The sequence below is a fragment of the Meleagris gallopavo genome, chromosome 10 (genome assembly GCF_000146605.3).
Source record: "Meleagris gallopavo isolate NT-WF06-2002-E0010 breed Aviagen turkey brand Nicholas breeding stock chromosome 10, Turkey_5.1, whole genome shotgun sequence".
NCBI classification, from domain to species: Eukaryota; Metazoa; Chordata; class Aves; order Galliformes; family Phasianidae; genus Meleagris; species Meleagris gallopavo.
This window is the reverse complement of record NC_015020.2, coordinates 7,176,330-7,201,886: the sequence shown is the minus strand read 5'-3', so window position 1 is coordinate 7,201,886 and position 25,557 is coordinate 7,176,330. Positions and strand designations below refer to the sequence as shown.

General features: G+C 36.3%; 1 protein-coding gene across 1 annotated transcript in view; it reads left to right on the top strand.

Annotated features, from left to right (window-relative positions):
- LOC104909336 (netrin-G1-like) overlaps positions 1-10,734 on the top strand; it is a 30,042-nt gene extending 19,308 nt beyond the window's left edge. The window contains exon 3 of the mRNA XM_010715645.3: positions 9,512-10,734. Coding sequence (XP_010713947.1) covers positions 9,512-9,825 — 314 coding nt within the window. The 3' untranslated portion in view covers positions 9,826-10,734. The remainder of the gene's footprint in view (positions 1-9,511) is intronic.
- Positions 10,735-25,557: the final 14,823 nt, after the last annotated feature.

Sequence of the window (25,557 nt, the reverse complement as noted above, 5' to 3'; positions counted from 1 at the left end):
GTTACCTTATAATTAACTTAATTGTAACAGTTGCATAATATTATTGTGTAAAATACTGTAGGTCAGTCTGTCTGTCCATCTTCAAATCAGCCAGTCTTCCATAACATATTATGAATTTTAATTACTTATTTACCAAAACATTTCTTTTGGAAAGACAAATCAATAGTCACAGCCTTAGAAATTTTGTTAAGAGGCAGTATAGTTAAACCAAGACAACAATTTTGTAGTGTATTTTGGTACAAGTGTCTTTTGGACATTTATGCTGATTTATGTGATAAAAACTAAATTAACTAAAACACTGGCTAAGTTGATCCTGTTGGTTATACCTGTGCAGCGTATTGCAGCAAAACTAGTGCACCTGAAAAGAATCATTCTGAAAGATCAGTATCTATTATCCATCTGCGATCCATCTATTACCCAACTAATGGCTGCCCTGTCATGAAGATAAATGCACACTGATACCTAGAGCTAGCCTGTGTGCAGCAATAAATATTGTTGGGGAAAACTCTCATGAAGTACTTAATAGCTTTAATTATTTGACGCTTTAATTTATTAGTTCTCATTTTTGCTGAGTGGTACAAGCTAGCCTATTGAGTCACCTTATTGGTATTCCAGTGAAAAGAGTAGGAAAATAAAGCACTACACCAATTAAAATCCCACTTACAAGACAGCATATTATCATCCAGTGTGTTTCAGAAAGGAATTATGACATAAGATCGTAAGATCATTCCTTGATTTCATTTTAATGAGATAAAAATATAAATAAAATCAAAGCCAAGATAAAGCAAAGGAGACAGTAAAGTTTTGCGAATGTTCCTTATCTTCCTGATATATGAACATGAAGGAGCCAAAGATTTAATTGGTCAGATTGGAAGAAAGCACACACATGACATCATTATTTCTAATTGTCAGAATATTTAAACATTTTATGCAATTGCACATGCCACTTATAAGCAGATTGCACATTCCTTTTTTAACTTCATAGTTGGTAAATGTTTTTAAATTCAAAGACTCTCCAAATTCCCTTGGAAACAGTGATCAAATGTGCTGTTGCATACATCTAAAAAACAGTACAGTGTAGTAAACAGAACAGGAATGCACAGGACCTGCGTTTGTACCCTTCTTTGTTAGGGCAGGAAAACCATTTGACTTCCCTTGGCATCAACCTCTCTATTGTTCACTGGCAGCAGTAACTCTTTACTCACTCTGAAGAGCTTTGTGAGACCTACAGGGGCAATGTTTTTATCCCCACTCCAGAGTTATCTCAACAAAAGCACTCTGAAGATTTTCATCCACATTCAACAGAATATGTCAATGTAAATTCCCAGCATTGTTGCTTTAACAAGAAAATATACTTCAGATTTCAGATACTTTGCAGGAGCTATACAAATGTTTTACCTTTACATTGTAGCTAATCTTCACAAACTTTGAAAGTTCAGCTGCTGAAAGATCCGAGGCCATTTACTTTGCACATTCGTGTTTCAATGTTCCATAGTAGAGTATTATCTTAGCACCTTATGCAGAATTTCAGTTTTGAAAGGTACATGTTAGAGAAATGCAAATTCATTTAAGAACTTGGCTTTAGCCTTACTTATGGTTACCCTAACATAGCTGAAATTCCCAAATAAATAATACAGAAATATCTCCGTATCTGTCAATTACTTCAGAGCTTCCTTTCCCTTTGATCATTACATATGCATCCTATTTTAATATCTTTGCTATTTATGGTAGTGTAATTTAAGATTTCTGATGTTTCCATTGGGTGGAGATCACAGTGAAACTTCCAACAGATATTGCTCACAACTCACTTTTTATAGGAGTCACTTCCAGTGCTTGTTGTACAGTAGCACTGTATTACAGCAAATGTCAAATGCAGACAAGGAAGTGGTGCGTAGCAGAGAACCTGCAGGCAGGAGGGCTGCAGGCTAACCAGGGAAGTTACAATCTGCAGGGGCCCCAAAGTATTTGGGGAACCAAATCCACCCACCGATTATACACAGGGCCTTCTGATAACCACTGTGTCCTCTGTTTCCAAGGGGTCATTATGCTTAACCAGTTTTTATTGATAGTCACTATATCAAAATCCAAACTTAAATAACTAGCCATAAGGGAAGAAAACAGATGGTTTATGAGTGTTCATTTATCTCCAGGAAGATAGAAATAATGACACCACAGCTTACAACTTTTTTAGTGGAATAGGAATGATAGGGGCATGTAGTGTCCCTTTTGAGCAAATAAAGTTATGATGTAGCTTATTGCTTTCCTGAGATTATCCTAAGATATAGTGAGAATCATACTGACAGGGTATGCTCCTCCATAAGCAAAGCAATAAAAATTATGGGGAATTTTTTGTTCTCGTTGGAAACCATTCTCTTTAGGACAAGTAAAAATCAAAAACATCCAAATCATACAAATGAAAGGTTAATTAACTGTTTCCGAAAGCCTTCCAATCTTTTCTGGTTTCATCTCAACCGTAATTCTTAGATGACTAAATCTGCATTTGTTTTCAGCCATTTTAACAAGCAATCTGGTGTTTTTTTTCTGATAAGATTGTAATGATTCCTCGATCAGACAAGTATGTGTATTCCCAAATTCCTCCCATCTTTCAGATGAATTTGATGTATTTCTTCTCATTATCTCATTAATTAAATCTAAGAATTTTAGATAAAAGGAGACATGGAAAATGATGAAGTAATCACAAGTTGTGAAATAGAGTAGTTTCCTACATCTGCTGTCCTTTCACTGTGCTTAGAAAAAAAAAAATAAAATTGTTCTATGGTGGAATTTACACTTTCAGTAGCAAAATCATGAAATATGGTTACCCACATGGATGCCAGGATAAACTAGAACCTATTTGCAAGAGAGGGTAATCACCACCCTTTCCCTGTGCACAGGGAAGAGTTCTGAACAGTAGCTTCATCTTCTAGTAGGAACTCTGAAGACTTTTCCTCCTATTTGAGTATAAGCAGCATAGCTTTGGAGTGAAAATCGTGCAGAAAAAGACAGAAATTAGACATAGACAAATAATCCAACAATTCTACCAGAAACTTGCACAATAAGTGCAGTTTATTCATGATGCACCTATTACTTACTCTCTGATGACTTGGATAAAGCTGGCTTCACTTAAAAAAAAAAAAAAAAAAAAAAGCACACCCCAACCCGAAACTTGCACTTCTCAGACAAGATGGAGATGTCTGCCCTTAGAAACTATTCTCACTTGGTTTATTCCCTTGTATTGTTCGCAATTTTATTAATCATAAATAGTTTCAAAGTTGCACCAGAGATATTTGTATTATCCGTCATTTTTATGGCAGTAAGTTTGACACAGTAAGGTATGCCTTAGACTGGTACTTGTCTGCACTGATTTACTTCGTCTCAACTTCAGAATGTGACTTGGTGTGTAAGCAGAAACCAGTTTCCTTCTTATACTACCTAAGCATGTATCTTATCTTGATTTGGCAGCATCTTAACATAGTTTTATTTAACTCAGTGTAGCAAATGGTTGATTGCTGTCACTTCAAAAAATAAACCATTATGGGTATATTTAAAGGAGCAATAACTGGTTTTTATATCAGATCTGATTGATTTAAAACCTCTGAGTAGGTCTGATAAACACTCTGACATATATTCGTGGTATTAATATATCTACATATATATATATATGTGTGTGTGTATACATATATATATATATATATATATGTATACACACACACACACACACATACGTAGCAGTAAATTTAACTGAAAACAATAAGTAAATTCTAACAATAGTCTAACGGTAGACCTAATTGGAAGGAAGCTAGGGGAAGAAGTCTTAGTGATGAAACTTCCAAGTGAGTTACTGACCACTCTTTATTCAATCACTAAGATACAGTTGCTAAACATATTTGAGGTTGTCATGCAACATGCAACAATAATTGTAACAGCAACTGTTGTCAACATCTCAGAAGCCTGACTACTGAAAAACTTTCCCTGTGCCCTTACATACTCATTCCTAATATTTACTTTATATGGCCGAAATCTCATGAGAGTCAGTGCAGCTCCACATAAAAATCCTTAAAACATAATAAGAATAAAATTAAGGTTCTCTTATTCTGTGTAAAAATAATGTCATCTGAAAGAAACTGCTTTGCATGCCCCATCTCCAGTAATGTCAGTTTGACAAACTGTAGGAAAAATATTATTTCATGACTGCAGAGGTTTTCTTGTGCATGTTTGCAATATAGACATGTAGGTGGCTATATTCCTAGCTGTAAACAAGCTTCCTTTTTTGTTGCATTGTTTAGTTTCGTTGTTTTTTCTTTAATATATATATATATATTCTTTTCTGGAGGGAGAAGTAAAAAAGGAGCTGTTGTTTTGTTTTGTTTTAAAACTGTTTAAATGATTATATTTTTGAAGAATAATGCCCAAATATAGGCAGCCAGTAGGCCTGCATGCTTTCAGTTATTAAGTATGGCTGAAATCCAATCCAAAAATTCTCATGATTTCGGTAGTGCCGTTCATACAAACCACAGAGGAAAAGTAAGGAAAATTCACTGCAGCAGAAATAGAGCAAAAACGTGTGTCAGTTCTCTAGAATAGACTGTGTAATATACTAAGAGCTGAACACATCAACATGTCCAGAGCCTATTAGATGCAGGCTCCATAAGATAAAAAGTAGATAAGTGTAGAGAGAGTTGAAAGAACGGAGCTGTAAGAAATGATATAATAAAAAAAAAGTGCAATGAAGAAAAATAGTTGTGGGAGAGATCACTAAAAAACACTGCTTGTAATGAAGGGATTAAGAATTCTCGATAAAATAAAAAGGACTTCTAATTAAAAGATATATTTCTTTAATTTCATTGTTAATGATCTTTATGCTGTTTCTACAAACAACAAACATTTCAGAATCAATCCTGACTCTGATGAGAAATGGAATGTAGTGTATCTCAGATCAAAAAAATTGTCTTTTTTGGGGGGTTTTGTCTACTTCCTCATCTTTGTGTGGCTGACCCACCTGTATATGATGCTACTGTAGGCAAGCTGAACCAAAACAAAGGTAGCATGAAGCAAGGTACAAAATATACTTTCTCCTCTCTTTAATGGCCTTCCTGAAGGATAAGAGGCTAAAAGAAATTAGTCTTAAATTCATTATGGTACTGTTTTTCATATCTGAGCACCAGTCAGACCAAAGTTTTTGCATGTGCTCTGAAGTGGCCCAGACAGTAGACAGAAAGAACATCAGCCACCAATGCAGTGCTATGTCTGAGGTGACACTCCAGATCAAAAAGAACAAGGCTTGCATTTGTATTACTATGTCTATACTTTAGCTTCATAGCTAAAATCAGTCCTAATATAATCTCTCTTTTTTTCCAAGAAGCTGTTACGATAATAGGATTTTGGACAGACTCAGAAATTATCATGTAATATTTGTATCTGAACATTTAAGAGGTTAAGAGTTTGTCAAACATCTACACTACTCTCAATATATTTAATTAGATACCTAAAAAATTCTAAGAAACACATATCAATTACTTCTTGAACAGCTTAAACTAGTGGAAAGACTAGATTTTCTTCCCCTTATTTCCCTTCTTTATTCCATTTGCAAATTTAATGACATTAGAATTACAAATCGTTTCCTGCAAATATTTTTGTAAATTGAGCTAAGTCATCATTCAGTATTTATAAAGGTCTTATCCTACAAAAGGAGCTTCAATAACTTATTAATGAATATTTTGGAAAAGACATGTAAGTTTTAACTTAAAAAGTAATTACCATCTCCTACTAGTTGAAGGCACTTGTTGGTTGTCAGTGGTTTTCCCCCAAGGACAGAAAAGCTTCAAATACTTATACTCACACATGGCTTTTTTCTGTCTTTTGTGTAGTGTTTTTAAGGATTCCATAATAAGACTATAGCTTAGATCATAAACCAATTATTTATCAAAATAAAACTAAAATTTTTCCTCTATTACTTTAAGTAATTTCACTTCCCACATTAGCACTAGAAGGTCTAGAGGCTGTGCTTAAAAACTTAATTAAAAAAAAAAAAGAAGAAGAACAAAAAAACTCACTACTAACTTAAGCTTCTGTTCCCTAAACAGAGGACAGAGAGGGCAATTCTTTCACTGTTAATTCAGAGGCACTAAACAAATGGTACAGTCACTCTCATTATACTTGCATTTTTGCATTCATTTTGATGCACAGAAAAAAAAGGCTTTTCACTGTTACAATTAATAGCCAGTAATGAAGGCAAAGATGGTTCAGCACTTCTCAGCAGTGGAGACAAAGTTTTGCTAAAAGTGGGCAGGGACATAGCCCAAATGTAACAGAATGCAGGAGGGATGCAGAGGGCAGGAAAGCCCCGTGTTTTCAGGCTCAGTGCTCAGAGAAAAGAAAAGACTAAGGGCTACCCATGTGCTGGACTCCACCAGCCCTACCTGCCCACACCAGCGCTTCTTGGGCTTCCACATAGAGCAGGAAGCCCAAGGTCCTGACTCTCCCTGCTCTGCTCAGCAGGTGCCACATCACCGCCTCCTCAGAAAAAGCCAGGGAACTGCTTTTGAAATACATGTGTTACAATGTATATCCTTAGCAAAATACCAGATTAACATTAGAAACATTATTAATTTTCCAAACAACAGTTAATATACTTGCCTAATATACTTGGCAGCATGTTGACTTGTTTTATTTGATGAATAAATTTCATTCTAGACTTCAGTGAAAACACTCCAATGAAAGTACTTCATGCTGCTGATGTGTTGCACTCGTTAGCAATCGAGAATCCAAATCCTAAGCTGAATAAACACAAAAACGGTTAGCTAAGAAATAGTTAATATTTAGGTCTTAAATAAATCCTCACCAGGCCGTCTGGAAGGTGAAGAGGGGAAAGGAGGAGGAAGATTCCATTTCAGAATTGTTTCCCTTCCAAATGACTGCATTTGTTATCTACATGATACATACACGTGGGTGCAAGAGAAAAACTAAAGAAATCTTTGACAATACGAGACTAACAGCTGAAAAATTTCCAGCTGCAACTACTAAGAACATTAAGCTCTACTGTACTTACCTTAATGCATTTCTGCAGGCAAACTTCTAAAACTATGCATAAAATACTGAAGTTTTTGGTTCATTCCTTAAGTATTTGAAAGAAAACTTTTTAATGATATATTAACAGTCTGAATTTAAAACTTCACATCTGTAACACTGTATCCAGTATTTTGTAGGCAACAATAATTACACAGGCATTTTATATCACTCTGCATCAGTGTGTAAGGCAGAACAGCCCTCATGGAGCACAGAGCCATATCAGTCACCCATGTCCAGCACTCCACAACACAACAACCAGCATCTGGGTGGATGGCCTCCTAGACAAAAAGCTATGATAGGCAAGATAACTGTAAAGTTATTGGAAAACAAATTTGTTTTTAGCAAATATTTAGAAGACAACAGATAATATATTCAGGGACAAACATGAAGTGAAATATCTACCATTTAAAAAGCAGTATTTAATTGACTATTGATTTTCTCTCAATTAATCAAGGCAAACAATGGTCAGTGTATCTGGTGTAACAGATATTTCACCATTTTTGCTGCCTAACTTTTAGGAAGCATCCCAGCAATGAGTAGTCCAGAGCAAATAGGCACAGTAGACGTACTGTCAATTTTTTTTTATTATTACATATATTTACCCATATGAAAATTGAATATCAAGCCTGAATAACATGGTCAGATTTAATTACATAACTGTTGAGACTGAGGCTATATACCTCAAATATTGACTTTCAAAAAACATTTTTTTGGCCTGTTACCTTGATATTTTTCTAGGTTGTTAAGCTCACCATACTTATTTGGTGATAATTTACTATTTCTTGTGCATAATTAATGCTGTTACAATGAATATAAGAGAGCATTCAAATTCAGACATACATCTGTCACCTTCATGATACCTCAATATCCAGATCCTGACATGACAGTTCAGAAGCAGGACAAAAAATTTTAATCCAGAGCTCTCAGAAAGGGGCTTTGATTATTAACAGTGCCACTGAGACAAATAATTTAGCTGCTCTCTCTCAATTAGATCTGTGTAAGTTTCTAACATTGTGTTATTATTTGGCTCACTTGGATGCAGAACATTAGAAAACCCTTCTCAGCATCCTTCCAAAGTCAGAATTTTTCTTTTTTTTGAATGAAGGCCTGGACATAAAATATTGCCAGTAATATTCTGAGAGCACAGAATTGTACAGATTTATGTAGAACAGCATCACTTAAGGGCTTGGGCTGTTTGGATTTTAGTTCTAATAATACCGCATTTTTTTAAAGAAGAAATTAACATTATAAAACTACACAATTTTGTAGAGTTAAATAGAATGTTTTAAGTGAAATTAAGAATAATTTTCCCTTAGTCTGAATTATTAGTTATTTCCAGGCTAATATACGTATAAACAGCATATAATGTTGAGACTGTCTCAACCAAACCATTCTCCGTTTCCCTGAGGGAAAGTTTCTTCTGTCACATCCTGCTTAAATAGGAGGTGCAAATCTTTACTAAAATTAACACTGCTGTGGAAGACAGAGCTGTATACGTAGGACATATTTTACCATTGTTGTTCTCCAAAATAAAACAGATTGGCATTCAAGTACTATGTTCCTCTTGTCTCTACATATTTAACAAGTGAAATATTTTGATAGTTAAAAAAACAAAACTGCCAGATTTTCAAATAGAAAATACTATGTAGCTGTAAAACTGTTGCCTGTGTTATTTTCTCTCAAATCTTCTGTCAAATCTGACTTCTGAAGCCATTCTATCAGGCTACAATGTCTAACCAAGATACTTTTGAGTTACCAGTTACCCCTTGTACCAAAGTAGCAAATCTAATTAAGAAGAAATATTTGATCTGTAATGGAAATAACTATCTTTTACTTCAATATGCACATAGCATAAAATCCCCATTGGATAGCATGCTGATTTTCCTGCCTGCGCTTGCCTTATCTTTTTTGCATATTTTTATTCAGATCATTGATACACACAATTCTTGGTTATAAAATCTTGCCTTCTCATACAGATCTTTTTACTTTAGTGAAGCCGCATTGCATTTTTAACACTGTTTGTGTTGCCCAAATGGTTTGGATATCTTGTCCCTTTCAAGTAACAGAACCCCTACAGTTTCACTTTAGTAGAAACTATAGAAATGCAGACACTGGCACAAAGCAGGTATTAATATACATAATTCATTATTAATTCATTCTTAATGTTAATTCATTAATTAATATTCAGTGGTCTGAAGTGAACAATAAGGTTCCCCAAGACTACTGCTTTAAAAAGATGGAAAACTAGCAAATATAATACCAAAATTCCAATGTGAAGTGTTTAAAAACCAGACTGCTTCCCCTGTTCCCATGTCTCAGGAAGAGGAGGGAGGTGTGAGATGAGCCATGGCGTTTTAATTTTGCTTTTCATGCAGACTTTTTCCTGTAGATGAACCGGTATTTATTCTGCTTTTCTCTCGCTCCCTTCCCTGCTGTCTTGCAGCAAATGTGTGTGACAATGAGCTCCTGCACTGCCAGAATGGAGGGACATGCATCAACAACGTGCGGTGCCAGTGCCCTCCAGCCTACACTGGCATCTTATGTGAGAAGCTTAAGTGTGAAAGGGGATCCAGGAGGCTGCAGCCAAAGCTCCGCCCAGGGGGCAATATCCCACAGTCCCTTATTACTGCTGATGGCCCTACTAGGAGCAGCCAGACTTCACATGTGCTAGGCTTCGTTTGGTCAATGGCATTGTATTTGGACTGCTTCAAAAGAACGTGCCACATGAAAACAAAACAAAATCCAAGCGTTTGCTAGTGAAATTTCAAAAAGGATAAAGAAAGAAAAAAATACCACATAAAAACTTGGAAGGCCTAACTGAACTAAGCCATATTAATCAGTTATGGACAGCACTCTGAGTCAAGACTGCACACCACAACCGGAGATGGGCTGGCAGCTGCTGTTCTGCCCAACTTGTACTGGCTGCCAGGCTCACACAGGACAAACAGCTTGGACAGCCCCGAAACGGAAAGGGAAATGAAAAATATTTGCTACTCCTCTCTGGTGCGCTGCTGTACCTCCGCCCAGTGTGTGGACCAACCAAATAAAGGCATTCTTTGCTGTCAGTGCATTGTGGGTATAAGGAAATCTGTAAAAGCTGCCATATTGGCCTGCTTCAGTCCCTGAATCCTCTCCAACCTGTGCTTTAGTGAACGTTGCTCTGTAACCCTTGTTGGTTGAAAGATTTCTTTGTCTGATGTTAGTGATGCACATGTGTAACAGCCCCCTCAATAAAACTCAAGCCAGTCATATCCTTGTATACCTTAGCAGCACCGCATCACTACGATGCCGTGTTCACCTACTGTACAAGAGTGGCTATAGGACAAAAAGTGTATTTATCCTTTTGTATTCAAATGAAGTTATTTTTCTTGAAATAATGTACAATGTAGATTTTTTGTATTATTGCCTATTTGTGTTACCAGACGATTTGTTAATGTATTTAATTCTAATCAGATAAGAGAAAAATTACTTTTTATTTAGTCCTTTTCTTTTACCTTTCATTTAATTGTGCAGAGATTTCTCTGTATGGGCAACGTGCTGGCATCAAAGAATATCAGTTTACATATATAACAAGTGTAATAAGATTCCACCAAAGGACATTCTATATGTTTTCTTGTTGCTTTAACACTGAAAGATTTCCAAGAATAAAAATTCCTGCATAAACAATTCCAGGATCATGTAGTACTGTTTCTTGATACCTTTTCTGGGGATGATAGATCATTTTACTGTCTGATACATGGTAGAAAAACAGATTCAACAGTGGAGATTACTGCATGAAAATCTAACCTGGTTTTAATTTTTGCTGTATTTCTGCAAACCATTTTAAACAAACTTGCCTAAGGAAAATTTCATCAAATCCTAAGTATGGGAGGGATATGAAAAGTTCTCATCTTTGTTTTCTCAAGACATCACAGGAATTATTCCAAACTAATTCACAAAGCATTACAGTAACTAGTCTTTATATCACAGAGTTTTTGTGGATTTTGGCAGTAACAAAATAGATATAGCCACAGCTTAACTTGTTTCTCCAAAAGCTTCATTAAAATGATATGTTTATATATGTACTAGTCTGCCTTAGAAACTGCAAAAACAGCAGCAATCAAAAACATAAGATTTAACATCTAATAGAGTCAAATTTAATATTTAGAAGGACTGTCAAAACATAGAGCAGCTTGTAGATTAGAAGCGCTGCTCCAGCAAATAAAGTTGATTTTAAGTATTGCCCAGGGTATAATAAATTCTTGCCTTTGCCTTTATTAGGCCAATTATTGAGTGTGACAGAAACGAATAGCAAGAAAAGATAGGTAAGCCAAAAATTGAGCAGTGTTTCAAAGCCCTGGAAAAAAAAAAATCAAGAGGCAGCAAGACCATGTGAATTCATTTCCTAGCAATTTTCATCATAATGGGTTTAAATAGTTTACTAACATAATAACCTCATCTAGAAAATGGTTAATTAGCAAAAAAAAAAAAAATACCTGAGAGAAATAAATTTTACCTGGTTGCCGGTGAGCAGAGCAGAACTTAGAGCACTGCCTTCTTGGATAAGCTCTTTTGCTGAGGAATGTTTTTCAGGCCAGTACTTACTCTCAAGAGATAGGCAGACACGGCAGGTCTTCATTTCTTAAAGATCCCAGTGATTGCAGCAATTCAGATAGCAAGACAGTGTTTTTTCAGGTTGTCACTTTGACGTTCCATGTAGAATGTTTACTGCTCACACCAGAATTCTCTTTTGGTGGGTGGGCTACGATAAGAATGATAAGACAAATTTAGATCTTGGGTGACTACTAGCCATGTTCTACATTAGATTACAGGTATATATTAAAAGGATGTTCACAATAATAAATGGAAAATTATAATGCATTCTCAATGAAAAATATAGTGCTAATGCAGGTAAAAGGCATTACCTAAAATTAAATAGACTTCTAATATTAAAATGTGGATTTTAATTTTTCTTAAGTTTTATTAGCAGAGACCAAATCTGTGTTGTGTAATAATTGCAAAAGATGCACATAAACTGTCATTACAAACTCAAGACTTTGTGAAAGTGCTAAGAAAGCATGTTATGCACGTTCAGTTAGACGAGATTCTGCCAGCAGTGCTGAAGTGTAGCAAATATCAGATTGTAATCAATTCAGCTTCATTCCCATTTCATGTAGTTATGATCTTCTAAACTAGTGCAGAGTATATGGCTTCCCAGAAATTTAGCTATTTTGTGCATTTTATCCTCTCTCACCTATTAATAAAATTATGATTTTTGGAGTTCATTCAGTGGAAAGTTACTGACCACCATTTCCTTCAGCTTCGTTATTTTTCCATCTGAATTCCAAAAAACTTAACTAATTCATAATTTTGAAGGCCAGTTTCTGCTATTTTGTTCCAACTATTGTAAAAATCCGTGCACGTTTTTAGAGAGAGGAGGATATTACATTGCTTAATATTGCTGTACCTGCTTATTCAGTGGAATTCAGTGGAAAATAAAGACAGAAGTTGTTCCTCAGTTCAGAAGCTGTGAACAAAAAAACAAGGTTCCTTTTGCTGGGGATATTGTGGGATCTTCCTATGATAACATGGAGTTGCTTTATTTTCCATCTGAATGCCTATGCCCTTTCCAACAAACTCCAGATTTCTTGGAAGAACTATCTTGTCCCTGTGAATGCCTGTAAAATGCAAGCATATACATGATACTCCCACAAAATAAATAAATAAATAAATAAATAAAATAAAATAAAATAAAATAAAATAAAATTGTTAACTTGGGATTTTGGTTCTGTATCAAGACACAGCAAAAGGAGCCTAGTGTGGAATTATCCTTTCCCATTTGATATTTCTATCCTAGATGGTTTACCATCCAAGAACTCCACATCACTGCGTTGTACAGAAAACTTAGGCAGTTACATTGCTTTCAGTTGTTTTGAGAAGTGCATAACTCCTAGTCAACATGCAACTGTTGTGTTTCTAACTATAAAATGGGTTCTGATCTGTGATTCACACACTTGACTTATGAAGATGGCACAACTTAAGACAAGGCACTGCTCCCTGATGAGGAAGCAGAAATTTCCACTTGCACATACAACCATTTTTCTCAAAGGGATATTAAGACAGACACATCTATCTTAATGCTACAAAGCTGTTTCAAAAACAAATTATTCAAAGAAGGAAAAAGTAGCTGGACACATGTTGACACCAGATATTACCCTCATACAATAAACAATCTACTACTTAATCATGGTAACCACAGACGAGAAGTTATATAACATTGCAAATAGAACAAAAAAATAAAATATGCAAAAAAACTCTTCAGAAAGAACCTCTTCTGCTTGCGTATAATTTTATACATCTTTCTCATAACTCCAAGACACTAGGGGGATTTGTTATAGTCTCATTGGGATTCTAGGTTTATTAAACTATGGAATTAACTAGATTCACCCACGCGTGCAGTTTATTCACCTGTGAGAAATTTGAGTAATACTTTTTTGCAGAATATGCAAGACCAGATTTTCAGCCAGCCTCCAGCCCAGCCCTCACATTTTTCCTTACGAATGCAAAGTTACAAATGTAAATATTACAAAACAATTCATTTCATTTCAAAGAAAAAAAATGGAAATGTAATTATTTGGTGGTGAGAATGGTTATCCCCAGTTGGTGATGTTACCGAAGTCTAACCAGACCTCACTTCGGTTAAAACCTCATCGGCAAAGAAAAACAACAGGTCATTATCATTGGTAACTCACTGCTGAAGGGAACAGAAGGGCTAATATGTAGACCAGATCCTCTATAGAGGGAGGTCTGCTGCCTCCTGGGAGCCCGGGTTAAGGATATAAGGAAGAAACTTCCTTCCGTAGTTCAGTCCTCAGATTACTACCCCCCATTGTTGTTTCAGGTAGGCAGCGATGATATAGAAAGAACTTCCCTAAAGACTATGAAAAAGGACTTCAGAATCTTGGGGCAATAGGCAAAGGTTTTGGGAGCACAAGTTGTGTTCTTCTCTATCCCTCCAGTTATGGGGAATGATGAGGAACTAAATATGATGGCCCAATGGATTAATATCTGGTTCTGAGTGCGCCTGGGTAATTTGGGTTTTTTGACCTCTCCTCATGTTTGCATTTCATGTAAAGAAATGAAGGTTCATCACCAGTACAGTACATTCACAGAGATACGTACACCATTTTTTCCACAGTATGCAATAAATGACATTCTAGTACAAAACATGTTTTCTTTCACTGTTTTTCTGACTACTGTTATTTATACAGAATAAAACATGTACGTGATGAAACACAACTTGAGAACTTCTACATTCTCAGAGAAGACAGCAAAGACTAATATTATGCAATCTGTAGATCTAAATAGACTGTAAGGGCTTTGTGATTGAATTCCTTCATGCATTGCTAGCATTTCTGAGAAGGACCAGGATAAAGATCACATCATAGAAATGCACTGAATCAGAGTTCTGCAGCAGTCAGCAGAACAGAGTGACAGTCCAGTTGCAGAAAGCACAACAGGATGGTATAAAACCTGCATCAATCACCAGGGGCAACCACATCTCACCCTAGGACATACCAGACATTATTTTCCCATTAAAACCTTTTTTATGTACACAAACGTGCATGCATGTGCTAGTTAATTTACTGAGATACCTGCTGTTTACACTGTGCTGCTAAGTGGAGCTGCTGTACACACATTCAAGTTTACTGTCATCATGGAAAATAGAATTTTTATAATAGAGGTGAGCCACTGTTGAGAAATTGAAGTAATAACAGTTATTTTGGGGAAAGAGAGTGAAGAGTGTGACAGACGTACGTCTGCTCACTTATTTTGAGAAAATGAGACCAGATTCAGATGAGCGTTGTTTCTCACATTACTCATTTTCACTTGAATTCTCTGTGCAGGTCTTTGTAACATCCAAGAAACCAACTCCGAAGAAGTTAATTCTAAAATGCATACATCTTAGCAAAACCTTTCAAGAGTAATGATATCAGTGCAATTCTGTACACTGGTATCCTTTACAGCTCAAGACTGCAGGAAAAGCTTAAGACAAAGTACTGTTCTTCAGAGAGAAGAAATAACGGAGACACTGATGGGGGTGAAAGCGTTTTGTGACTTCCCTTAGGTATTTAAAGTTAAAATTGATGTATACACACAAACATATCCCCAAACCAAACACAAAATCCCTAGTTTGGATACCTTTGCAGTATGTTCTTTCTTTCATCCCTTCCATTTTCAACAGCATCCAAACATACTTCCATTATTTATTCCATGGAAGTTTTAGTATCTTCCAGTTCTTCAGTACAGTGACTGAAGAACAGTGAAAGAAAAGCTTCTCATCTATGCTAGAGAACTTAATATTGGCAAATAACAGCATTAAAAAACAGAACAAAAAAATTCACATTAATCTCCTCAAAACAAAGTCTTTAAATAAAAAGTATAAAATCCTTTCAAATAACTTCCCTGCATACCACTGTATTTCTCACTCCTGCCATGCACATTACGTAATTCCAACATAATTATCGTTAAACCCACTGAATCCAAAATGTCTTAGTAAACATTTTCTATTTAACAATTCAAAGAGGAGAAATTTATCCGCTTGTGATATCACAGACTACCTTACATACAATTACTTTACAACCTGTGGAATTCAGATGCATAACATCACTAGAAGAATGATATGTCATTCATAAAGTGTTTCTCAACTACTATTCTAGACCCAATTAATGCATTGCAGCAGGAAACATTTGCAGGATAGTTGTGCCTGTCATGAAAAGATAAGTTCAAATCTATCAAAAAACATCTGAAACTTCTCAACATTCAGGAGTCAAATACTGTATCTCCACAAAACTTGCAAATATATATATATATTCATCACATGGACACTCATTCAGGCACTTACTCTGAAGTTTATGCAAGCCATAGTTCAAGTTTCTCTTATTTAAAGGGGCCTTGATCTGATTGATGCTTTTGCACATCTCCGTGTCTGTTTTCAGTGTTACCTAAACACATAAATGAAAACATTTCAATCCATGTGTATGTAGGCAGAACAAAGTTCACTTTGCATCTGAAAAACTAGTGGCTGCAATTATTTTTTATTATTGACAGTATTGAGAGCTCTCATTGAAAGGGTTGGGTTGTCTTGGAGTAGATTCCCTAAACACGCTGAATAGAAAGGTGTATTTATTTACTTCAACTAAATAAAACACAAGGTAAAATTCTTACAAGCTTTCTATGATACTCATCAACACAGTGTCAAAGCACTTCTATTTATCACACGTGATGCTTCAAAAACACTCAGGGAAGAGCACACAAAATTGTTGATCTCTGCACCCTATGAATGCTTTGATACTTTAAACAGAAACTATGTATTGTTAATCCTTCAATAGCAATGAGGAAACTGTGTCCCTGAGAGGTAAACAGAGTTTCCTACTAACAACCCAAAAGACGAGCAGCAAAATTAGAAAAATTGTTCAACAAGTCTACTGCCTGTACACCGCACTGGATATCAACCAAGTGCCACACACAAAAGTACAGAAAAATTCTTAGTAGCTTTGGTTGTATTTATCATTATCCTCAGTATATAGATAAAATAATAGTTGCATAACATACTTCACTTAAACAAAATTTCATACCTCCTTCTTCAGAATAGAGATCAAATCAGTGAGTGTTTTCATAAGTGACCTGTGGGACACAAATGTGTGCATCCTAAATGGTGTGAAATTATCTCTCCTTTGATATATTTTTAGGGGTCATAAACACTGAGGTCAAATACAAGTTATTATTTACATACTTTTTTGAATGAGACTTAGTCCGTGGTGGTTGATGAACTAAAGACAATCTTGTTATTAATTGTCATGATCTTCTCTAATGGATTTCCCAAAGGTAGAAGCTATTTTAATGACAGGAAACAAGTAAAAGTGCTGTTACTTAACAAAAATGAACTAATGAATTTGGACTTCAGGCACTAAAATAATTTAGTTTGTTATTTCTGCAAAACAGGTCCGTTATATTTATGCCCAGCTCAAATCAGACCAATATGTACAAAAAAAAAAAAATTAAAAGAAGACGAAACAAAATACCCATCACATTCATAAGATGAGATTTCTTCACCTACTAGATTTTTAAGTCTTATCAGGAAACAGGTTTCAATTACTCAATTTTTAAAACTTTTATCAACTTTACAGTACAGAAACATACAAGGTTTAATATAGGAATTAAAACTGGAGCTTATACTACAGGAGCAGAAGCTACTAAAAAAAAGAGTAAATCAACAGGAACAAATCTAAGAGAAACAATTCATTTCTCAGTACTACTCAGACACAAATTTTATCTCAAGTCCCAAAGGAAGTGCATATAAAAGAAACATTGGAGTTGAAAAGGAGGAAGATAGCAAGGAAAAGGCAAAAATAATCCACTGTTCTCAAGAGTTAAAATATGTGAGGGAAACCCAATACTTGCAGAGCACTGCAGAAAGGAGAGTAAGTTGTCCTCAGACTAGAATCATATAATTATGCTAGGACCTCATGGAAAAGAAAGCTTTGATACTATAGACTCAGTTTCACAGACACAGTGTTTATTACTGTAATCACTGGTTTGGATATTGCAGAACTTGAGCCTCGCACAGACAAGACACTCTGCTTGAGGATTTCAACTCCTGTCTGATGAAACTGCTAACTTATCTGCTGGCAGATCCTAGGACCTTCAGCTCCACCTCTGCTTTGTCATTGACTCTGTGCTGGCTTCAGCTGTGAATTTAGCAGCTCCAGTCTGGTCATCTACCCTGATCCAGATGTTCACAAAACATCTGGCTTTCAACAAACCAAGGCCAAAGCAGTGCTTACTTCTGCTTTTCATCATGCACCTCCAAAATCAGTTGTAATTCTTAGAACGCTTTACAAAAATTGAATGTAAGTATTCAAAAGAGAACATTTTTTCCTTCAGGCCTTCTCTTGGCATCTGCTGTCTCACTGCTCAGCAGTGGACTGAGCTTGGCTCTGAACAGCTTCACCAACCCATTCAATACATTTCTTATTAACATCTCTTACCCTCCAACTGCTGTTGCTGCTGAACTGGCAGGTGAGACATTTGGATAATTACATTTATTATACTGCCTTCCTTTGCCATATTACAGCTTGCTCTCCTCCCTTATTTCAGAGATCTTTCTATGCTGTCATAAAATATATTTATTACTTTCCTCTAGAGATCTCCCACAGGCAAAATGTAGGTGGATTAGTAGTCATGAATTAGTCTTGGCAATGCTCTTTTGTCTCCCTAGATGTGGTAGAGAGCCACAACTACTTTTACAATTCTCTTATCAAGTAGGATGTAAGGAACAACGACTAAACTAAGTAGGTTTACTGGTAAACAATTTTATGACAGGTTTCTTGTTTCCTGACAACATCTATCATCCCAGCTTCACTAAGGTTAGACTCATGAACTATTCTAAGGCAGGGAGGCATGCTCTGACCATTTCATTCATAAGGACTGGAGCCTGAAGATGTTGAGAGACTTACAAATCCAATTAAAGCAAGAGAGATTGATTCTGACACCTTGCCCATTGCATTAAGTACTGAGACCAACAGTTTCCTACTCCATGCAAATTATACAAGTTTGAAATTAAATAGTCTTCCATCTGCATGTATTTGCCACCCACTTACTTCAAATTATCTAAGACTGCTTTACATCACACCTCCCAAAACATTTTCTTTGCCTTCCATGCTTGGAATTTCAATGTTGTGATACATACCTAATACATTTGATTGTGCTGTTTTAGGTTTTCTCTTTAGCATCAGCCTTAGCTTAGAACGAGCAGCTACATTTTTGAAGGGGTATTGTATATGAGTCAAAATACTGGGAGGCATCTTAACAGTCTGAGAAATTACTAAGGCTGTTCTGAAAGTAATGCCTCCTATTTTATTATGTCAGTCCACAACAACAGTCAGTGTTATAGCAGTAGAGATTGAACCTTCACACCAATAGTGCATTACGTTTTGTTCTGTGTGACAGATGGCAGTAGAGAGGCAGTCTGGCAAAATGGCATCTGACATGTAAGTGCTTATGAAGTAAAGATGTGTCACTGAATTCCTCCATGTGGAAAAAATGGCACCCATTGACATTCACTGACATTTGCTGAATGTTTACAGTGACCAAACAGCAGGTGTAAGCTCAGTGAGTTAGTGGACGGTACGTTTCAGCAGTGATGATAGGAGGTCATTGATGCCAGTGTTATAAGCATGGCATGCAGGCTCTTATTCATCGCTGATGAAAATGCATAGCTGATGGTGGTGACTGTGTTGAAAAAAATAGTGTTTTGTAGCTGAGAATTTGCTCTATCCAATAGTGATATTTGTGCTCAATCTGTTGTCATTTCCATGGAAATAAATAGGAGGCATTGTTTTTGGAGCAACCTATGTAAAAAACAGTAGAACACTAAAATCTTCTTCTAAAAGAAAGACACTGACTATCTACTTTACCCTCCTCCTCATCCAAATTTTACTTTATTGGATGTATTAAGGTACATATAATAATTATGACTTAATAAATTAATATACAATATTATTTATAGCTGGAAATGCCTATAGCTTCAGCTTTTAATTTCTTCCATAAATGTCTAGCTACTGACACAATTAAGTTATGATGCATGGGTATTTCTGCTTATTGGAAATCTGAGAGCAAAACGGCTCTACATTTTGAATGGGCTCATAAATATAGATTGAATTTAATTTTTTAACATGCAGAATCCATTTTCCCTTTGTTTGGTTGCTTTGGTGGCTGCTTGAGAGAAATATTTTCTATAAATATTTTTCTTTTGTACAACTAATTAGTCCATATATCAGTACATGGTAATATGGCAGAGATTACCTTCAAATCAATAGAGAGAAACTGATTGAATATACTTACCTTCTCCACAATTTATCTATCTCTAATGTCTCCGCATTTTCTTCTGCTGCTTTCAAACACTATCTTACCTTTCTCCCCAACCCCAATTCTCATTTTTCAAATATAAACAGCGTCTTCCCCAGTATGAATACTTTCTACTAAAGACCAGATTTCTCCTGTTTTCTACCATGTGCTCTAAGCTGACGAAGTACATAAATGAACAATAACAAGATAATCATAGATTATTTTGATTCTGTAGTAGAATTTTTACATGCTTTTCATCTTCACATTATTTATTAATGTCACTTATTGGTATTAAAATGTGTCAGTTTTCAAGCATAAACATGTATCTAAGTGTGGAGAGGAAAACTACAAATGTAAAATTTCTGTAACAGATGTCAAAGACTAATTTAGAAGTCAGTTTAGGATGGCAAACATTCAAAAAAAATTAACATAACTAAGTACTTGCTCAACTTGAAGTATCTATTTTAATAACACTGAAGATAATTTTAATGCATTTTTTCTTCCTAGTCTATAATATATATTATTACAAATGTTTTGTGATGGCTGAGAAGAGGTAGGATCTTTCTGAGGATGTACCACTTATGTGCTCCATTGCTATTTGCTGGATGGTGTTACCATCCAGCCCTCTGCATCTTTAAAACCCAAAGCCAGAGAAGACAAAACTAGCTTTGTTATTACTTTTACCGACAAGCATGTGGGTGGTAACACTCGTGGTGCAGTTAGTACAATATTAATGGAGATGTGCAACTAAAGCTGTTTTGTTTTTTTCCGTACCTGTCAATCTTAACAAAGGAAGACAAGTGGAAGTGGAAAGAGGACAAGGTTACCTTCCATCCCTTAACCATGCCTCGAAGAAGAAAACAGACTGAAAAACCATATTAGAAAAGATAGGACTCTGATGGACATAAAGCATATATTCTCTTGTCAGTTTGGATTCGTTCTCCATGGACTGACCAGATTGCATTCACTCACAACCTAGTGCAGGTCCACTGAGTGCAAAGGAAATCTTTAACTTGATTTCAGCAAAACAGAGTCAGGTTTTAAATTCTCCTGAAATATAATTTCAGGATAGGAAAAAGTAATCCCTTAGGCATTATCTCTCTGATCCTACTTTAATCTGCAACATTTGTATAGTTCCTTGCACCATTTATTGTGCATTATTCTACTGCAGCACTTCAATTATTCTCATTTCAATGTTTCCACAGACCCAGAAGTTCTGGTGACAAATGTCTTAATTTTAAAAGTTGGTTGGCATGAAGGCACTATTTCTGTCCAACAGAGGAAGGAACTCCCTAGCTGAAGCTATTTTCACCAACATTTTGTTTGCCAGCAGGATGTTTTCCTGTTTAATCCATGTTAACATTTTGTACAGAGTTATCCTAACTGGCATGTATTCTATCTGATAAACATCTTCTCTTTTCCCTCACGGAAACATTATTTATTTATGACATTATTGTTACAGACAACTAAACAGCCAAGAGGGAAACACATTTGCTTTTCTACAAATACCTGCACATGCTGTTAAAACTGCATCATTTTTCTACAGAAACATACAAAACTTGGTAAAAGATTTCCTAGCATGCTCCACATCCACTGAGAACAAGGAACAGACACAGACATACACAGCAATACAGAATCAGCAAGAGTTCAGAACTAGAGGATAAAAATAATGACATGGCAAGTTGCTAGATTGATATGTGAAGCTTTCTCCTTTCCAGTCCAGGTTTCATGACTCTATGACAAACATTTGAAATTACTCAAACCAAGAGCTGCTTTCATTAATGTTCTCTGCGTCTTTATCGATGTAAGAACTACTTCTGCATTATTAGAAAACTCATGCCCAATAAACATAAGTTAACATCAAATAGTTTGTGTTTGAGGCCACTATGCCCTACAGGCAGCTTTGTGAATGAGGTTGAATTAAGGAAAAGACAGTTTAAAGCAAAATTTTCAAAGTGCCCAAGAAGGAAACATCCTTAAATAAATTCACTCTCACTTCGTCAATTAGTACCATACACTGGATCTTTGGTGACAGAAAGGCATACCCATTCACAGAAGAACAGAAAGATCTCTTGTTCAAAATGCCATTGGAAACTGTGGTTGGTCACCATTATGAGTCACTACTCTACACCCAGCTGGGATCAGCAGTCTCCCACTTCCTCGAAGATCCCAGTTTATCAAAGTACAAAGATTTTTCTGTACCTACTTGTAGGTTTCCCACTCTTGATTCTACCATACGATCTCTGTCTCAAAGTGCAAGCTTCTTTGGCACACTCACATCTTCAAACTATGTGAAACAGCTTAAAATGTAACACTTATCCCCAGTTATTATTAATTGGCATACTCTTGATTCTTCTCATTCTGGGCTCAGACACAAAAAGAATGGTTTCTGCAGAAAGGCTCAAGTCAAAGGAGCAAACAGGCCAAAACAGGAAGAAAGAAACTTCACTGACTGTAGGCAGCAAGACTAAGGTAATCCTTAATGATAGATTCATTTTCTTTAATATATATGAGGGATGCTCCAAAAGTACTGCCTCCTACCTTATTATGCTGGTTCACAAGAACAGAGGTGGAAGTCAGTTGCGTAGCAGTAGAGACTTAGATTTTCCAACAGTACTCCATTAAATTTTGTTGCCAAGTGACAGATGGCAGCAGAGGAGCAGTCTGACAAAATGGTATTTAGCATAGAAGCATATACCACGCAAAGGTGTATCACTGAATTCCTCCATGTGGAAAAAAAAAGACACCCACTGATATTCATTGACACTATTTGAACATTTAAGGAGATGAAACAGTTGATGTGAGTAAAGTGAGGCAGTGGGTGGTGCATTTCAACAGTGGTACAGCATCTGTGGGCCACCTCTGCTGGTACAGATTATTACTAGCAAGGCAAGCAGGTTCTTGTTCATCACTGGAGAAAATGCATAGCTATGGAGCAGCTAGGTGCTGACTACATATAAAAATGTTTCATAACTGATAATTTACTCTACCCAATAGTGTTACTTTGCTCTTTGTTTCTGCTGTAGTTTACAAGGAAATAAATAGGAGGCAAATAAATAGGAGGCATTACTTTCAGAGTGATTCACAGAAGCATCGAAAATAAGTGATATTTTGATAGTATTTGTTATCCAAAGGTTTTATAGGGCTTACCAAATATTTCAATTGTGTTACACAGGAAAGAGTTTGCTAATATATGAACATACATAGGTAATAACTGTTTTTGAGCATCTACTGACCTGCTTCTGTGCAAATTCTTTCTAAATTAAATCATCCTTATCTTCTGTAGTTGTACCTCAGCTAAAGGAAGTTATTTAGGCCATTACCAGTTTTGTAGCATAGAAGATCCTGTGACCTTCTGTAGCCTTTCAAACAAAGTCTGTTTCCATCAATATAAACCTTTGCAACAAAAGCAACACATCTTGGTAATAATAAATATAAAATCTATGAGATATTCCTCATTACTCAGAATGATAGCCACAGCTTACAGAATGCATGATGGCAGAAAGCTTAACACAAAACTCTTTGCAGGCCCTAAACTTGTACACATATCCACTGTCTATGTCAAGTTTATTACCTAATGTGCCTGTCACTGTAAGCCAATGCCTTGTCTGTAGTTACACATGTTTATTAAACAGAGGACGAAAAGTCTGCATATCCAAATATGCATCCTTCAGAGGCTGAGCTTGTAAAAATTCAAAGCAGCCACTACATCACCTCTTTGCCAGGGACCACAGGAGGGATCACCACCACCAGTGGAGCAAGAGACAGAGCACTGCCAGTCATCACACAGACAGAGAGCATGTGAGAGGGTCAGTAATGCAGACAACAGAAATAATTGTTGGCAAGTCAAGGGGAGGAACGAATATACTTTTCTAAAACTTCACAAGAAACAGTGACTGATGTAGAAAAATTTTAGTTTAGCCATTTTTTATTTTTTTTTTCCCCTGTTTCCACTATTTCTGGGAGGTCACATTGCTGATGAAGATGTCTCATCTGCCTAATATTTCTCAGCTAAATTGGATGAAGTGTGAAGCAAGTCTTACAAAAAGTATATCTGCTTCCCCCACAACACAACCTTGAAAAGCACATTTTATTTCTAACATACATCTCAACTTTCTGAGCTTCTAACAATGCTGAGCAAGTAAGGTTGAGGTGGTTTTAGAGCCTTCTTAAAGCTGTGTGCTGGCTGCATTTTCAAAGCCATTAGTTCCATAACTCTAGCCTTGCCGCAGTCACTGGGGGCAATGACTGCAAAGACGACAGGCCAAGCTCAGAAACCTTGCATTCAGTGCACAAGACGTGGTTGCATGCAGACTTTCTACTTAAATGCGTCTTACCACAAAACATTGTGGGCTGAGAGTTTCAACACATTCCAACAAAAACTTGTGTCAAAACCTTTGAGCTTCGGAAGGAGCCAATTGCTGGGCTTCTTTAGATGCCTTTGAAAATTTGTGATTTAATAATTACACTCTTCATCATTTTTATCTCTCTATATACATATGTATGTATAAGTACAGTGTGCTCTTGACTGCCGTGTTGCTCCACATTCAGGTTAGCCTGCCATCCTGCGGCTATAAGGAAAACAACGCTCTGTTTAACCTAACATCTGTACACCGTCTGGATGCACGCAAGCATGCTAATGTCTATATTATAATTTAGGCAAAAACAAAACAGCTCTTGAGCAATGCAAGACAATTATTTCACTTAATTAGATGTGGTGGGGTCTCGTTGTGTGCTGATTAGACAAGCTGGTATAGAATTGTAAAGGCAAACCAGCATTACAAATTAAGCAAAATTATTGTTAACTAAACTGCACCAGGTAATACTTTGCTCAATAACTATCAGTATCTAATCTGAAATAAGAATTGCCAGGATAGCTCTATTAGGCATTCTCATATTCTCATGTTAACTATTAGTTGGATTTCTCCCACAGGGAACAACCCGCTCCTGTTGCAAGAGCAGAACTTCCATGCAGTGGACAAGAGAAAAAAGTCCTACCAGACAGGAAGATGAATGACTAAAGGAATTGTTTTTGCTCAAACACCCAGGAATAGCAAGGGTGGGTGAGTGGCAGCAAGAAGGGTGGGGGTGTCACCCACCTGGCCTATTGATTCATTTTAAAGAAAAGCGACTTTCCTATCAGAAGAAAAGTCCTCCTTTTAGGAGGATTTGCTGTGCTGTCTGAAAAGGCTCAACACTCAACTCCTGTTCTCCTTTTTGGCATAGAGAAGAACAATCAAGCAATAACACAGAGAAAATAATTTATGCATTTGATTAATTTCCACACCAGATGTTCCCACATATACACACATCTCTCCAGCTCTCTTTCTCCAGCCAAGAGCGTGCACAGCTGATTCTTGTACAGTCAACACCAAAGCTATTTCACAGACATGTTAGCAGAGACAGATCCCACCACTTCCCCAGGGGCCTGCTTCCTTTTCCATTGAAATTAGGGCATCATTGTGCTCACTGTCTTAAGAGAGCACCAGAGAAGTTGCTGGAAAAACATCTGCTACTCTGTAACACACCTACGCTTGCACCTCTTGCAGCCTATGATTTCCATTTTACATATTCCCTCAGCTTTCTTGCTGGCACCATAAG